The sequence below is a fragment of the Rhamphochromis longiceps genome, linkage group LG12 (assembly GCF_057381845.1).
Source record: "Rhamphochromis longiceps isolate RC_006_pf linkage group LG12, R_longiceps_female_GT1.1, whole genome shotgun sequence".
Classification (NCBI taxonomy): domain Eukaryota; kingdom Metazoa; phylum Chordata; class Actinopteri; order Cichliformes; family Cichlidae; genus Rhamphochromis; species Rhamphochromis longiceps.
Window position 1 is genome coordinate 42,660,873 of NC_140568.1, and position 18,758 is coordinate 42,679,630.

Genomic DNA, 18,758 nt, shown 5'->3' on the forward strand with positions numbered 1-18,758 from the left:
TAATAAAAAGTTTGGAATTTGTAAACAGCATCTGTAGTTTGTTGGAACCAAAAACTGCTTCATAAGCACATTGTCCAACAACAATATTCAAAATGCTAAATGGCAGTCTTAGAGAAAACTGCTATTGTTCCAGCAGTCAGAAGACAAGAATGACAGTTGGGGTTTTATTTTTGGAAGTGGTTTCCCCTTCCTTTTGAAACCAAAGTGTCAGACATGTGAAGCTTTGTTGTTTTATTTATCCATTTCTCACCACGTGTTCCGACACACAACCCCGCTTGTGGCCTTGAACTCGACCTCCTCTCTGGTGAGTAGAAGCCCTAACAAGCTCTAGGTGTGAGTCATTGGGTGAGCATGCCTGGAGGTAAAACCTACTCTCTAATGATGCTTTTAAGACACCCCTCACCACCCCGCCCCACCACCATCGACCCGCACCCCCATCTGACTTGCCGCTCCCTCTCTCCGACTCATTTTTCAGTCACTAAAACTTCATCAGATTTACACGTCTCCTTGTCTTTATTTAACTTCTCTAAACTTGCCTTCCATGCTTCGCTACCGCTCCCCTTTTCTCCCCTCATATGTCATCTTCCACCCCCCCCTTTTTTTTTTTCATCTCTGTCGGGAACAATAACACCCAGTGTGGTTGCCGCTAAGAGGGAGCAGATGCTGGAGCTGCTGCCCACTCAGTGCACTAAACCTCCCACCGCAGGACTCTGAATCCTGTCCCTCCTCCTCCTCCATAGCCACAAAGAACACAGGGCAGCGACACCAGCGCCAGCTCTGGCCTCCACCTCCCATCTCCAGCAAGGAAGGGTGGATAGGTTCACGTACGCAGCCTTATGGGGGTGTAGCAGTAGCAGTACTGTCCTCTTGGACTAAAGTATGAAGATTTAAAGATATAAAATACTAGAGAAAAAAACATTATCGTTGAAAACCAAATGTGTTAAATGTACAGTTTATCTGTTCCACAAGTTTGATGTGGAAAATATTTCTAACTTTCCAACTTTGTGTAACAGGTGCCTGTGCTGTTTGGAAAAAAAGAAAGAAAAGGATATTCAAGACTAAATACATACGACTTCCCCTCTGAGTAATAATAATAAAGGAGAAGAGTTGTCGTCTCTTATATCTTACTACAACCTTTAGTTCCTATTTAAAATCACATCTGGTTACACAGGCACAATCATTTCACAGTTTAATTTCTTACATGTGAGTTGCAAAAATGGGAAGTGCTCAGTCATGTGACCGATAGAGCTGTGAATGTATTTGTACATAAACAACGAGCCATCCTTCTGAATATTTCCATGGATTCTATAAGAGCAGCAACAATATTCAGCTAAATGCTGGATGTGATTTATTTTAGCACGCACACTCGGCAGGTGGGTCATATAAATATAATTTGTAAGGACACACGTTCTGAGCCTCTGACCTCCAGAGGAAACCTGGTTAAAGTATGTCAAGGACGGGATTTTCCCAATTGCTTCAGAAGAAATTTAACATCTAGAAACTAGTAAACAAGACACAATCTCATAACCAGAAACACAATATTTGCTCTTCTGCTCTACTTACTGTCACCTCAGGGGAAACTGTGGCGTAAGCCTTTAAGTAAATAAAAGCAAAACCTGACACTAATACTGCAAATGGAGGGTGAAAAAAGTGTGTTTTTAGGTTAAATTTGTGAGCTTCCAACATAGACACGCACTGAAGTTCTGACCCTGATCTAATTAACCCACAGATCTGCAGCTCTGTGCACCCACCTTCCTGCCACTCCAGATGTGCCTACAGCATCTCTGATGTCTATTTAATGTTCACCAGCTAAGTGACCATCTGTTTATGCACTCTAGCTGTTCCCTTCCTCCCTCTCTTTATCTCTCCCTCTCTTCAGGCCCTGTGTTTAGCCAAGAGTTTTAAGAGGCTGAGCAGCTCACTATATGGGAATCCTAATTGATTTACTGGTTTTTCCTGCTTTACATTGTTTATGTTTTGTTCTACTTGAAATCATGCCTCTTCCTGAAAACAAAACTTCTTTCATCTGAAGTATAAAACATCTTTACTCTTCAACAAGTCGTTCAAACGCAAACATTTTAAATTGCTGAATAATATAAATATCTCCTGCCTGCACTGCACGCCTTTGCCAACAGACTGAAACAATGAATCTAAAGGATCAGCTCGACTGAAACATATAGCGCATGCCTCTTCTGGAGCCAAAACCATGTTGCCGCCACGCTCGGCCTCTGCAGTGCACCTGTGTGTCTGGCTTCATTTTCTGCTGTGAAAATATTTGCACTGCTGTCCCATTTTATTAAGTTTTAATACAAAAGAGAAACTGTTCCAGCTCTGAAGGTGATTTAGCGGCTCCGTCTCAAGCGTTGTGCCTGGGCTTTGTGGGGGTCGGTGGGACGTTTTATCAAAGCCAGCATGGTAAATATTTGCGGGAAGATTTCATGTCATCTTTGCTGATCTTCACATATGACACACACATACCCTTTTGGCAGGGTTAAATCCAATCAGATTCTTCCCAGTGCTTATGGGTATAGATTGTTTTTGAGGGTTCCAATGTCAGTACCATCGTCAGTCTCTTACCATCTTTCTATCTCATGTGCGTGTAAAATGACAGCGGCGACTCTTTAAATACCATAAGAACAAAGGCATTGTGTGTTTCACCCCCTACCGCTGCCCATCAGTATGCTCTTACTCAATGGCTACATTCAAATGGAACATAGCATAGCACCCAGTTCTGTCAGTTGACATGTAATGCATGTAATACACACAAACAGTTTCACCTTTTCTAAGTTACAAAAATCTTTGCAGTTCAATAATTGGAATAACAGAAGTAAAATACATTTATCAGCTCTACAGTGGCTTGCAAAAGTATTCGGCCCCCTTGAGCTTTCCCACATTTTGTCACATTATAGCCACAAACATGAATCTATTTTATTGGAATTCCACGTGAAAGACCAACACAAAGTGGTGCACACGTGAGAAGTGGAACGAAAATCATACATGATTCCAAACATTTTTTACAAATAAATAACTGAAAAGTGGGGTGTGCGTAATTATTCAGCCCCCTGAGTCAATACTTTGTAGAACCACCTTTTGCTGCAATTATAGCTGCCAGTCTTTTAGGGTCTGTCTCTACCAGCTTTGCACATCTAGAGACTAAAATCCTTGCTCATTCTTCTTTGCAAAACAGCTCCAGCTCAGTCAGATTAGATGGACAGCGTTTGTGAACAGCAGTTTTCAGATCTTGCCACAGTTTCTCGATTGGATTTAGATCTGGACTTTGACTGGGCCATTCTAACACATGGATATGTGTGGACAGATTCCCCCACCTGAGCTGTAGATCTCTGCAGCTCGTCCAGAGTCACCATGGGCCTCTTGGCTGCATTTCTGATCAGCGCTCTCCTTGTTCAGCCTGTGAGTTTAGGTGGACGGCCTTGTCTTGGTAGGTTTACACTTGTGCCATACTCCTTCCATTTCTGAATGATTGCTTGAACAGTGCTCCGTGGGATGTTCAAGGCTTGGGAAATCTTTTTGTAGCCTAAGTCTGCTTTAAATTTCTCAATAACTTTATCCCTGACCTGTCTGGTGTGTTCTTTGGACTTCATGGTGTTGTTGCTCCCAATATTCTCTTAGACAACCTCTGAGGCCGTCACAGGGCAGTTGTGGAGCTGTTTTGCAAAGAAGAATGGGCAAGAATTTCAGTCTGTAGATATGCAAAGCTGGTAGAGACATACCCTAAAAGACTGGCAGCTGTAATTGCAGCAAAAGGTGGTTCAAGTATTGACTCAGGGGGCTGACTAATTACGCACACCCCATTTTTCAGTTATTTATTTGTAAAAAATGTTTGGAATCATGTATGATTTTTGTTCCACTTCTCACGTGTGCACCACTTTGTGTTGGTCTTTCACGTGGAATTCCAATAAAATTGATTCATGTTTGTGGCTGTAATGTGACAAAATGTGGAAAAGTTTAAGGGGGCCAAATACTTTTGCAAGCCACTGTATATACAAAACCCTTTTGTAAAAACCATCGACTGTATGTAAAAGATGAACTGGACCACATTTTGCGGACATGAAGTACCATTACTGCATTTTTTTCTAATGGTCTTAAGTGGGCAACTCCTCGCATTGTAGAAAAAACTTCAATTATGTAGAAGTCCATCAGAAAATGGCCATACTGCTCACTTGATGCGTGGCCTCAGTGAACATTTCTCTAATGAATTTATGGTCTAAATGATTTTTAATCATCAATTTTGATGTTCATTTTGTAAATTGTGTTCCCATTTAGATAAAAAAGATAATGATGGTAGCACGGTACGCTATCATTTAGCACAGTCAGATCCATGTGTTGGGTTTCAAAAAAACAAAATCCAAAAGGTTTAAGTCAAGGCTTTAAAACAATACATACAAAGCAGTGTTGATGTCATGGACACCAAGTTAACCTTTTCTGTACAGTCAGTGGTAAACGCTTTTTAGTCAAACTGATACACCAGAAGTGTGTTTTACAGCTCGTCTTCTAATAAAAAAACAAACAAACACCAGAACAACACGATGTTCACCTGAGTACTCAATTCTAACAGCACATTATACAGCTATGTTTTATAATTTAATATAAACATAATAAATTCTTAGATGAAACCAAAAATAATGATCGAGTGTGTAGGCGGACAGTTAGTTATGTGTCTGCTAAAAGAGCTGTCAGCTGGACATGGTCATAGACATGATTTGCTGTTGAACTAGGCCCGTGACACTCCCAATAGGTTTAACAGTAATTTCGGCACATTACACTACTCCTTTCAACATTGAAAAGGCCTTTGTGATTTACACTGGAAACATTAACTTCTGAAACACTTGCTAGACTATTTATTCTGCAGCCGCTAAAGAAAAGAATAGCTGAACGAATACACATGCTGAGTACTTGTACTTTATGATATATATCATCCAGCTCCTCTGAGCCCTGTAATGAGACTGTTGACATTACACTGGAAAATGACTGCCTGGAGATAACAATAGAGCTAAGCAGGGTAACTATGGAAAGTGAAAGGACACACTGCACGTGTCAAACAGCCATTGTAAATGCATAGGCAACCAGGAACCGGTGCTGAGAGCAGCGTCATTGTTTCCACCAAATCCAGGTTCTCACACTTTTACTGGTCCATGTGTCTGGGTGTGGTGCCATCCAGCAGCTGGAGCTTTGTGACCAAATGTGCACCGACCATGCAGTTAGTTGCCCTAGTGAGAGTTCATATAGGACAGCGAGGGAGGTGGGTCCAATAAACGTATGAACAAAATTCTCGGCATTGCTTCAAAAAAATTTTCTTTTACTCTTTCCGTCTTTTTCTTGTTCAGTGTTAAAATATCTCACATCTGTCCCAGTAAGCGGTTCACCATGGAATAAAAGTGGTTGACCAAAAAATGTTAATTGTTGTATGGCATTTTGGTATAAATAGTCACTGAAACACTGTCAGGCCCAATTTACAAAGAGAAGAAGGATGCATGTGCCTGAAAGCAAATCTTGGACAATGTAATTTTCTTCTGAGTCTTAAAGGAAAAACCTCAATTTGTATTTCATAATTGGGTCATTGCAGCAATCTATTCTGAACATGCTTTATTCAGCTCTGTTGGCAACTTGGAAAAAAATGCCAGACCTCTCATACCTTATAATTTTATGCATCAGTGTATTTCCCCACACAGTTTGGACTGTAACAGATTATGTGTTTTCTGGAGAGGGAGATTACTTTGACAGCTGGTAGGGAATGGCTGACAGATAGCTGAAACATCAGATGCTGTTCATTGTCACATTTTCTGACAGCTATTCTGTAATAGTAGTACCAAAATATAGCAATGTGTAGCTCTTTATATTGTTAATTTCTAACAAAATAAATAAAGAAAATCTTTTTTTCCTGCTACATTATCATTAAAAATGGTAAATGGCCTGTATTTGTATAGCGCTTTTACTAGTCCCTAAGGGGGACTGGTTACACATCCAGTCATCCACCCATTCATTCACACACTGGTGATGGCAGCTACATTGTAGCCACAGCCACCCTGGGGCGCACTGACAGAGGCGAGGCTGCCGGACACTGGCGCCACCAGGCCCTCTGACCACCACCAGTAAGCAACGGGTGAAGTGTCTCGCCCAAGGACACAACGACCAAGCAACCTTCCAAATACAAGGCAAACTCCCAACTCTTGAGCCACAATCACCCCCCATCATTAGAAGTCTTAACCTATTAAGGTCACTGACCCCGACACTAACACTATCTAACCCTAGGCAATCACAATATGTCATTTTTGTTTTGGTAAAAGTCTCTCCCAAGTCTTGGCAGTCAGGTAACCAATAAAATAATCATTTTACCTGAGACCGAGATGTTAAGCCACAGTAACACAAAATTAGGACTGGGATTTGGGTTATCGCCTATAAAAACTTAGACCTCAGAGTGTTGTCTGTTTTGGTTCTTAGTCATCCAGGTCATGGTAGTTTTAAGCACTTGAGTTGAAGGCAGCTGGGCTTCCTTTTTGGGTTTTTGAAAACATTTCACCTCACTCCAAAAGCTTCTTCAGCACTAAAAGGTGATGGGGCATCTCAGGTATTTAACCTCTAGTGGGGCTGGTATCTTGAAAGTGTTCTGAGCATCACTGATCCATCCTGTCTTCATGTGAGTTGTTAAAGTTAACATGAATCATGACTCCAAAGTAAAAGCCCTAAAAACAAGTCCACTTGTCTTCCTCCAAAGTTAAATTAATAAACTATTCTGACCATCTGCACATCTGCATATGCAATTTAACCAATAGCTTCAAGTGTAGGCTGAGAGAAAACATCAACTTCTGTGTAAAACTCTAATTTGTGTCAAGGATCATCACCATTAATGAGTTTTGCACAGTGACTTTATCCCCCAAGAGGGAGTTCTACCCATGAAGGGCCTGAGGACATTCATCATGAACCACCTGTAGTACACCACCTGTCTTCACACACCTGCTCATGTCGCACTGAGAAGGCAGAAATTTTCAGTGTAGATTTTTGCTTTTTATAGGAAGATTTGCAGAACTATTCAATCATACCTCATGTAGGTCAATGACCAATCATCATAGTGAATCTTTTACCAATGTTTCAAGCATTTTATCTGTTATTTAAACTATGTTTTATTTTTATTGTTTATGTCACATTTCTTTTTAATTTAACAGAATCATTTTAACCATCCGTGTGTATCGTACGCCCTTTGTTTTCTGTCTTGGTCTAAAGGCAGAAGCTTTCCTCGGTAGCTGGAGCAGGGTCTTTATCACAATGCTAAATACTAGACCAAGCCTCCAGGGTCTGACATTGGAGATCAACTGTCTGTTGGAATATGACAAATATCCAATCCAGGAAAATATGTCGCATGGAGTCACACAAACCACCTGCAACTCAACATCTCAAAGACTAAGGAACTGGTTGTGGACTTCGGGAGGTCTAGAGCAGGTCCACTGCCGGTTCAGATAGAGGGGGAGGAGGTGGAGGTGGTCAACAAGTACAAGTACCTCGGGCTGTGGGTGGACAATAAACTGGACTGGTCATGCAACACAGAGCACCTGTATAAAAAAGCCCAAAGCCGACTGTACTTCCTCAGGAGGCTGAGGTCTTTTAACATCTGCAGGAAGCTCCTGAGGATGTTTTACCAGTCGGTGGTTGCTGGAGTACTTTTCTATGCTGTGGTGTGCTGGGGGAGCAGCACAGCAAAGAAGGACTCATCCAGGCTGGAGAAACTGATCAGGAGGGCTAGCTCTGTGGTCGGCATGAAGCTGGACACTCTGGTGACAGTGGCAGAGAAAAGGACATTAAAGAAACTGATGGACATTATGGACAATGCTGGGCATCCTCTGCACACGGCCATAAACAACCAGAAGAGTCTGTTCAGTGACAGGTTGCTTCTCCCAAAGACAAGAACTAACAGACTTAAAAACTCCTTTGTCCCACACGCCATCAGACTGTTTAACTCCTCTCTGGAGGGGAGAGGGAGGGGAAACAGGAGGACAAAGGAGGGGGGAACAACTAAGCTGTAGTGCCTCTTCACCTCACTGTGCAATACCTTTTGTGCAATACTTTTGTAAATAGTCAACGGTGCAATAGACTCAATACTTGAAATGTGCAATTCACTTGTATTTTTATTTTTATTCCTATTTATTCTATTTATCCCCTTCGTATATTTTATTTATATTGTCTCTGTATTTATATATATGTGTGTGTGTATAACTCTGTAACTTCTGTCGGTGCTGTGCTTTTTTGGAAATCGAATTTCCCAGAGGAACCCACCCGAGGGATTAATAAAGTTTTATCTTATCTTATCTTATATGTTACCAGGATACGAGCAGTAAAGTCACTTTTGTTGTTGGCTGGAATACCTGGTCCTTTTCATAGCTATTCAGAAACTGACCATTCTGCAGAAATATGTATTTACATTTCCCAAAATTGCATAGTGGGGGTCTGTGGGTTTTGGAAAAACCACATGGTTGGATTTTATATTGCTTGTACTATATGTTTGCTTGTAATTTGTAGCAAGCATGCTTTATATGTTGCAGGGAGAAAATATTTTTATGGCTCAAATGCAAATAGTTTTTTGTGAGCAGTTTTATGTTCCACTAGAGATTAGCTCTTAAACAGGTTCTGGAGAAAACATCCTCACGTCAGCCAAACTGCCAGGATATTTCAAAGATCATAGGGGGGCCTACAGTGTAAATGCAAACATTTTGAGATGTATTTTACCTAATGTGGGTCATTAATACTTTATATCTACTGTTAATCATGCACTGCTCTAGTAATGCATCACAGCCAGAGAAATATAGCCTGCAGAATGCTGGCAGTCCTTCATTATGTTACTATCCCATGTTAACAGCTTGCTGCTGCAATATCAGCCTGTTCAACTCCCCATCATAATATAACTCGTCTCAGATTTATACTCAGACTTCTCCCTGAGCTCCATCTTTGTAGTTGGACCACGATCTGCTGTTGGGGACCAGCCAAGGCTCAGTAAAGCAACCTTTGGGTACTCGGTGTGACATGGAGTTGTGTTGCTAATTATGCCAATTGTTAATGATAAAAACCACTAAAAACTAGTGCTGTTTGAAGATTTTGAAAACTTGTTGATGCAGTTTGTTTTCTGGGATTCTGGGATTATTTGCTTGTTTAGAATTTTAAATTTTTTTAAAAAATGTGCTGGGTCATTTTTGTAAGCAAGCTAGCTAATAGCCAGATGAAAGCAAGCTAAGGATTGGCTTTGATCCCTGAAGCCAACCAAACATTTCTTCATCTATCTAGTGCCCCATTCACATTCAGTAGAAAAATCTGTCGTTTTTCTGCATGATGTTAACTAATGTTAGTTTACCTGCTAACACCAGAATAAATTTGACAAGCTTGAGTCGAGTATATTCATAACACCATAATTTTCTTTCTTTCAACATTGGGTGTAATGAGTGAGGGATAGATTTCACTGAGAAACTGCACACCCACAGGCTAGCAACTTGTGAATCACACAGAAAAGCACACTTGGTTTTATTCTCTTTCAAGGGGGCCCCATTACAATTGGGACCATAATTTACTAAATGAAAATTATATTTTGTATAAGATATTGAGACGATCGTTTACGGAGGTCACAGACAAAGACACTGAAAGAATGGAGGTTTACAGTACTTTCAGACCTACACATTTTACATATAACACAGACTAATTGTGAGATACCCCAAAGGCATGCATGGCCATCTTGCCAAGGCAACTTTTTTCAAACTCATGTGGAGTTGTGTTGGAATCTGTGGGTACTGGGAGACACTGTGTCCAGTATATGTGCATTTTTTTAACACCAACATGGTATTTTTACAACAGCAAACCCTGTTTTTGGATTCTTGAACTGGTTAATGTTCTTAGCATGCATTCTGGTTTTATCCAGAACATTCACCAATTTTCTTATGCAAAAATATTTGAAGGCCGATAGTTATTGTTAAGGCCTCAGACTTGGAGAATAGTCAGAGACCTGGTTGCTAGGGTCACTTGGTGTATTGCCCAACCACTTAGCAAGTGGTTGCTCGCTGTCATTGAGTGAAATCTGTTGCTAAGAGGGTTCTGATACAAAGCCTGCATGGAAGAAGCTGATTTGTCTCGCTGATTAACCATCTAGGGGTTGTATAACTTGAAAAAGCACCAGTTGCTACGCATTCTTCACAGCTTCACTATTACTTAGCGATAGGTTGGCAAGTGTTTGCAGTCAACAGTGTCTTCCATATCATAGTCACTGCTAACAACCATTCACAACCAGATGGGAATACTCATTTTTCCCTGCTGACCAGTGCTTGACAAATGGTTGCCAGCTGGTCTTATGAATGTGTGACTAAAGCCTAATATCACTGGATGTGGGTCATTGTGTGGTTAACATTTCTGGTCCATTGTTGAAATTTTTTTGTTTGTTAGCAAGTAAATAAGCTGAGCCAACATGGCTAATGTTGCTCATTGTTGGTGCTGTAGTGTCACAGATGAGAGGTAGAGCGAAGTGAGCATACTTTTTTTTACATTATATATATGTGTGTGTACTTACATGACATGTATTAACACTTAAAAAATGTACCTTTGAGCTTCTCAAAGTAATATCACATTTCAGAGCAATCAAATACCAATTACAGTGTGTGCAATACAAAGAATACATGTTTTAATACACAAATATGTTGTAAATTAAACACGTATTAATTCCAGACCGGGCATTGTAGCTCAGTCTGGCATCATTTAAGGTTAGTTTAGCTTTTTTTTTCTTTCTTTCTCTAAAAAAAAAGTTTAACTAATTTTGAAATTTGTGCCTTTGTTTTATTTATTTCCATGCCTGGCTCGTCTCGACTGAAAGGCTGAGCTGAAACCAAATCCAACATGGGAACAATGCAGGACTCAACTCTATCATAATGAGATGTTTTCAACTCACAAACTCTCATATTTCATGTTAACAAAGGGTAATGATCTTCCAATTTTATGGCTAAAGGATGTTAACTTGATGTTTTATTCTTTTTTTTAATCAGAAAGCGCTTTGCTTCCAAGACACTGCTTGAGAAGTGTTTCTTTGATCAATCATCTGAGAGGGTTAAATGCTATCTAAATGCATATTATGTAAAAATACTAATAAATCACAGCCTAAATTTTATGCACATGCTTATCAAATTATCCTCACCTGCAAGTCCAAACATTTTGGTTCCTTTTGCTCCATCAAAAAGTTGCATATTCTTGTTCTGCTGTATCAGAAATAGCAGAAAACTTAAAAGCAGATCAGGATCCAGTCGGATGCTGTAAATTAATCAGTCATTTATTTTGGAATTCAGACCTGTCTTTGGTTTCACTTGGTTATTAGTCCCAGCTTTACTCTAATGCCTGGCTTGGCGAACCCACAAACAGCATCCCAGAGATCAAATTGGAAACAGACTTCTCGCTATTATAAAAGTTGCATTACTCTGCAGGTTGCTTTTCTTTCTTTTCTGTAAAACAGAGTTCTTTTATAACCTGTTGTTGAATAATAATATGATAATGGTGGCTGTGAAATGCTCTGAAATCCATCAATCTTTTTTTTTATTCCTCATGGTAAGTCATGACCTCAAAGTGGTCCTTTTTCTTTATTTTAAGGCCTCCTGCTGCGTGAGCCTATAAAGAGAAATGTTCCACAAAAAAAGCAGAGGGTCGAGTAGCACGCACCACTAGAACTACGCAGCAGTCGTTTCCTCCTAATAAAGTCTTAGAAAGTCATGCAAAAAATGTTCTACTCTCATACTTTTCTTTTTTCTTTGTAACATATGAAGTCATTATTTGACAATTTAAGATAAAACGTATTACAGTGTTCTTGTCATGCAGAGATCACTCTCTGTGACTTTCCAATGCTGCTTTCAACTTTTGACTGTTTGATTCGATGATTATTTCTAGTAATGCTGCAAATATGCTGCCTAACCAATCTAAAAAAATGCCCAAATTAAAAAATTATTTACAGAGTTAGAGGAAAGATGTCATGCAGAAGAAATGGTCATGATGATTGTTTTCTGTTTGTTGTTGTTGTTTTTCATTTTAGTTCAGACCTGCATATTAGTTTTATTTTCCAAAAGAAAAGTCACGGCACTCCCCACCAAGTGCTATAAATTACCTCCTACATGCTTTAAAACTGTGTTTTAGTCACACAGGCTTAGAGACCAGTTGATGACCGCTTGACAAACGTCTTGGTCGATAGGGAAAAATTTGTATTCTCCCGCAGTACCCTCTTTGTGACCTTTTTCACCTAGTGACACCCAGCAGGTTCAGTCAACTACTCACAAGCAATCAGGAAATGCACCTTTCTTGCCTAGCAATTGAGGGTTTCCAGGATGTCTCCAGGCATTTCTATGCACGGGTCTCTAGGCCTATGTGAATGAGATCTTAAGCACTATGCTTGTGCAGCTTCAAAGCAACAACAGAAGCCCAAAAGGACAGTGAGTAGAATGGAAAACACTGGTTCATAAGTTACATTCCCACACTTTGTCACTTCAAAAAGTGCCAGATGTTCTTCTGCCTTTCCAAAAAAAAATACTTCCTGAGATACCTTTGCTCCCAAAAATGATCATCACTAAAGTGGATTCAGGTGGTTTGGTGGATAATGCCAGCCCTTTTGGTTTTCTTTAAGACACTTAAACATGATGGTAGCTGTGCCATCATGTTTAAGTTGGAGTCATCTTCCACTGTCCGCACAAGCATCGGCTGCTGCCAAGATTGCAACATTTTCCAGCTGGCCTCAGGGAAAACCAGTGGTATATCAGTGCAGCAGTAACCCCATGTGATTATATAAAATCCTTATATAAAGGATATTCAAGCTTTAAATAAAATGACCCCAATCATCTTACATTTATTGTTGCCTCTTTTTTACAGCTATTACAACTGGAAGACGCAAGTGTCCACTTCCAACTCGAGCCCAAACTTTGAGGTGATTTATGACGACCCTAACGGCCTTCTCTTTAAGAACAAGAGGGACAAAAAGATTCTGAATTTGGACCCTTTGGTAGGTTTTTGTGTTGCTGTTGTTATTGTCCTGCTTTGGTTTTAAAACCTAGGGAGACAAATGGTGCTGCTAATTAGACCGGGTCACCTGTTCCATCGCAGTAAAAATGTCTCAGGGGAGCAAAAAAGGGCTTTAGGGAGAAGGCTCTTTTCTAAATTCTTTTTGCTGCACAACGGACTGCTTCTGAAAACAGATTTTGTTGTCCTTTTGGCTCAGATGACTGTGATGCACCTCCAATATCCTGATCATTTCCTCTCTTGTTACCTTTAACACCTTTTACTTTGTTGCACCATTTTAACGAACTGCAAATGTTCCAAAGAAAATCGCTTGTTTTTCAACTAGTCACAAGTTACTTCAGAGACTGCACTCTAAGGGAAGAGGTTGGGGAGACAGAGAGAGATAAAGAAATCAGTGGGAGGGAAAGATATTTGTGTTCCACCTGCACAAAGAAGGGAGGATCAAGTGGTCGAGACAGGTGCTTCCTCTACACTCAAAGGCTGACAGGGGCCCTGGAAGAATAACGACTCCCTAATGTTTTTTTCTCTCCAGTTTCCTTCTTTGCTGGGGGGTAGGGAAGTAGTTGGTGGGGCTGAACTATTTTGAAATTGCAGACAGAGCTGTGGGGACTGCGTTTTTGAGGCCAAGCGCCAAAATGGCAGCACAGTGTTCTAGCTGTGGTCGAGCACCGCCCCAACCAGGCTGTCTATTAAAAACACAAGCGAAGGCATTGGGAGCCAGACACAGCAAACCACCCGTGTGCCCAGAACCCAGCTCAGCTCAGCCCAGATTGGCTCGACATGGAGCAGCACAGAACCATCCGGCCTTTAACCCGCCATGAGCTCACTAGCTGCTCATGTGGCCTTAGAGCCACCGGAGAACCTTCCAAAATCAAAGCTCACATCAACTCATTTGGGGTGGCTTGTTTGTTTTTCTGCCTTTGTCATTCCATGACCGCTTTTCTATCCCTGCCAGAAAGTGGGTTGGGGTGGAGGGGTTGTCATTTTTCAGTTATGACAATGGCTTGATTGGCTTGGCAAAGTAAAAGTTAGAGAGAAAAAAACCCCTTGATGCTCAAATTTGAAGAACAGGGTAAGCTGACATGAATTTAAATGTGAGTGTTAATGACAGTGTTTGGTTTCTATAACATTTGAAAAAAAAATGCTTGGCCTTAAGCAGCATTTCCCATTATCTCTCACTGTGTCTGTGACATCAGGTTTATTGGCTTATTTTTATTGATGCTCTTTTCAACTTGCAGAGGAAGACTGTCTCAGTTATTAGGACACCCACAAGTGTGGCTTAGGTAAAAGTGTAAATTGAGTGTAATGGTTCGCTATGGTTCCGTTCCCTCCAGAAGCTTTTGACACACTTAGCCTGAAATAAATGTTCCCAGCTGGTAGTGGCTTCACATCTTAGTGGTGGGGCTGTGTCAGCTTTGACAGCCAAAGTAACACAAAACATCTTGGAAAATGAACAGTTACAGTCACTGTCAAATTATGCAGCACTTGGCCTCCCCTTTAATATACCTGCTATTATAAAGAGGTGTGCTCTAGAGATGTGCGGTTTTGTTTAATTGCTAACATACTCTCTCTGTGGCAGCTGTCACATTTTCAGTATGGTGATATTTTTAATTTAACACTGAAACTAATATTCCCATGCACTGGAAAGCTATCTTTGGTATTTCTAAAACCACAGCAACTCTGTATTTATTTGAAGATTTTAGCTTCTTTCAGCTCACAGTTTTGGTTCTAAATGATGCAGGTTTGATGCAGAAAAAAGTAATAAAGATGATGTTTAAAAAGTCTCATGAATTCACCTTTTTTGTTCTAAAAAAAACAGAAAACTTTCATAAATACAGATCATAAATTTGTACAGAAAGTCCTTAATAATGTCATAAATCAAGTGACAGGTAGGGGCCTTTTCTTATAGACTTCTATAGAATCTGACTCCTTGTCTAATGCCCCCTGCTGGCCATTAGAGAGAGTGCAGATTTTAGAGTTGTCCACATTGGCTTCACTTTTACAGACGGACGCTACATCCATCTTTTCTTATACAGCTTCTGAAAACATGTCTTGAGATCTTGAAAATTCATGAGACCAGTCGAAAACATCACAAATGTTTAGTTCTTTGCTTTGCGTTTGAATGCACGATTGTAGACTGTAGACAGCACTACCCCCAAACAAGCACCACTAACTTCTCTGTGCTGGGTTTCAGTCTGGTCCTGGCGAGGACTCCAACAGGACATTCCTGCAGTCGGACATCTACATCCATGTTGTCATCTACGACCACAACGTCAGGACAGTCTAAACTTCACAGGCCGTCGCCAACACTTGCATACATATGGCACATATTGGAGAGCACTGGAAGCCTCTAATTTGACTGAGTTGCTGTAGTTGGACCATCATTTACACTGTTCCCCTCATATCATGCATGCCATCTGGGTGGAGGTGTTGTAGTGGAGAAAAAAAGGCTTTAAACTGAGGAATCCCAGAGGATGAAGTTGATGGACTCGTGTGACAACTTGGAAGTTTCTTTGCAAATACTCTGGGGTTTTATGTCTAACTTTGGCCTTAAATTGTTGCATCCAGGTCGGGATTGACTGTGCTTTTGGCACTTACCCAAGCAAGCAGAGTTAGTTAGGGGCAAGAACCTGCTCAGAGACCCCAGGCTCGTATCATCATTTGGTCTGGCATGTTTTGGGCTGTTTGTCTAAACAAATTAAAGGCGTAAGAGCTTTGAAAGATGATGGGGGTTGCTTTCATGTCCTCCCCCAGGCTGCGGTAGCTCCAATTGGACTGGAAGAGTGGGTAATGGGCTTAAAGCATTCCGTATGTTTCCAGATGCAAGGCACACGTTACGGGACATCAAAGTGCCCTATCATTTACATATTAGTCATTCACTATGACATTTTTAAATTATTTTCTCAGAGGGCTTTTGGTAACTTAAATCCCTTTAATTTCAGGATTATTATTTGTTGTTTTTTGTAACAGTATCTAAATCTAGAAGTTGAGTCTTTATTAGTTCATAAATTTGCTTTCTGTACATTCTGCTGACTCAATGTCTCTGCATGTAGAAAATTTGGGGGGATAGCAGTAATGCTGCTTCTCAGACTTATCTACCTCTGTTTATTGTGTTTAGTCCTTTTTTGGACTAAACACGTTCACTGGGCGAGATTTAGGGTGCACCCTGGACAGGTCATCAGTCCGTCACAGGCCTAACAGAGGGACAGTCAACCACACACTCTCACATCCACACCTACAGCCAATTTGGAGTCACCAATTAACCTAACTAGCAAGTCTGAGGGTAGAAGACTACCCAGAGGACACCCGTGTAGGCACAGTGATATGCAAACTCCACACAGAGAGGCCTCAGCCAGCCAGGAGATTCAAATCAAAAACCTACCAAAGGTAAGTAACAAATAATGAACACATTAAATCTTGGTTAATTAATCCAGACATGCACGCATAAATAAATAAATGGCTAGGGGTTAGGATTGGGGTTTTATGAGTGGCTGTTCTGAACCTGTATCTGAACATTTATCTGCTGCACAGACGTGCAAGTGGTATCAATCTTTTCATCTAAATCAAATAAGCTTATTTCCTTAACTGCTGAGCCTTTAAGCTCACACTGTCACCTCCACATTTTATCTCACCTTTATATTAATTTTCTCATTACTAATCTATCACCTGTTTTTCCCCTGAAAGTCACAAGCTTCAAACAAATTAGTTCATTCTAATACAAACGTCTAATGTTTCTCATCTGGCTTGATACCAGAGAAGCCTCCCACTTGCTGCATCTGTTTGCTTTTTTAGTTTATGTGATAATCCTGGAGTTACTTCTTCACCAAGTATGTGCGATGATTTTTTAGCATTTTTCAATAACAAGATCTTATCGATTAGGGCCCTTGTTTCGTTGTCTGTTGTCTCAGTTCAAAGCCCTCCACCTGTGTGTTCAGCTGTCTTAGAGCAGTTTGATCCCGTCTCCCTTAAGGACCTGACCGCGATAGTTAGTGGCCTAAGATCATCACACTGCCCCTCTGATTCTCTTCCCCCGAGTCTGCTCAAAAACACTTTTAATATTGTTGGCCCTTTTATTCTGAAATTGATTAATACGTCCCTTACTACAGGCTGCGTCCCACTATGCTTCAAACAAGCTGTAGTTCAGCCTCTTCTTAAAAAACAAAATCTGGACCCAACTGTTCTGTCTAATTACAGGCCCATCTCAAAGCTTCCTTTTCTATCTAAAGTTTTGGAGAAAGTGGTCTATCTACAGTTGCAGGCACACCTCGATTCTAATATGATCTCAGAAAAATTTCAATCTGGTTTTAAATCATTACATAGCACTGAGACGGCACTTTTAAGGATTTTTAACGATATTCTCTTAACTATGGATTCTGGCAGCCCTGCTGCCCTTTTACTGTTGGACTTGTCAGCAGCTTTTGACACGGTTGACCACGACATCCTGTTATCACGGCTAGAATCGCATGCTGGCCTAAAAGGATCTGCCCTTCAGTGGTTTCGCTCCTACTTGACAGAAAGGTTCTTTTATGTCAATATGGGCCCCCACAACTCCAAATTAGCTCCTCTTAAATACGGCGTTCCTCAAGGCTCTATTTTGGGTCCCGCCCTCTTCGCACTCTATTTGCTGCCATTGGGCTCCATCTTCTCGCGGTACAGCATTTCATTTCATTGCTTTGCGGATGATCTACAGATTTATCTACCTTTAAAATCAGGATCAGATCAACCGCAGCTCTTATTACGCTGCCTTGACGACGTTAAACAGTGGTTATCATTAAATTTTTTACAGCTAAACGAAAACAAAACTGAGGTTGTCATTTTTGGCAATTTCAATTATATCGACAGCACGTTGGGTACCCTCTCCTCGTATTGTAAAACACATGTAAAAAACCTCGGAGTTTACATTGATGGTTCTTTTAAATTGAATAAGCAGGTGAGTGCAGTAGTTCAGTCCTGTTTTTTTCAGCTAAGACAGCTAGCCAGGATAAAGCCATACCTTCCGGCTGACGTCTTCGAGCGTATCATCCACCTTTTTCTTACTTGCAGATTGGACTACTGCAATTCATTGTATTATGGCCTAGATCATGCCACCATCCATCGCCTTCAGATGGTTCAAAATGCTGCTGCTCGCCTGCTAACCGGTACCAAACGGAGAGAGCATATAACCCCAATTTTAGCCTCTTTACACTGGCTCCCTGTCCCCTACAGGATCCAATTTAAACTCTTACTTTTTGTTTTTAAGTCACTCAACGCCCGAGCCCCCCCCTACTTGTCAGAGCTCCTTTCTGCCTATGCTCCAGGAAAACCCACGAGATCTAGTTCAAAACTATTGTTGTCCATTCCACGGACTAACCTCAAATCTCGTGGTGATAGATCCTTCTCTGTGGCAGGTCCCAGACTTTGGAATAGTCTCCCCTTTAATATTAGATCTGCTCAAACTCTTGAGCAATTTAAATCTTTACTAAAGACACACTTTTACGCTCTGGCTTTTAACACATTATGACCCAAGCATTTTGGATTTATCTGAATTAGTTAGTATTGTTTCAATTCTTCTATTTTATTGTTTCTATTGTTATTATTGTATTACACTGTAGTTTCTAATTTTATTGTTATTGTTAAGCACTTTGTGCAGCATCGGCTGTTGGAAATGTGCTATATAAATAAATCTGACCTTGACCTTGACCTTGACCTTTCACCGAATTGGACCCTGTTGTCCTCATTGAAATAATATG

General features: G+C 40.7%; 1 protein-coding gene across 2 annotated transcripts in view; it reads left to right on the top strand.

Moving 5' to 3' along the window:
• Positions 1 to 18,067, top strand: part of cfap299 (cilia and flagella associated protein 299) — a 79,742-nt gene extending 61,675 nt beyond the window's left edge. For both annotated transcript variants that reach the window (XM_085426440.1, XM_085426441.1), the window contains exons 5-6: positions 12,883 to 13,012; positions 15,224 to 18,067. In XM_085426440.1, the coding sequence (XP_085282566.1) occupies positions 12,883 to 13,012; positions 15,224 to 15,316 (223 nt within the window). In that variant the 3' untranslated portion in view covers positions 15,317 to 18,067. The remainder of the gene's footprint in view (positions 1 to 12,882; positions 13,013 to 15,223) is intronic.
• Positions 18,068 to 18,758: the final 691 nt, after the last annotated feature.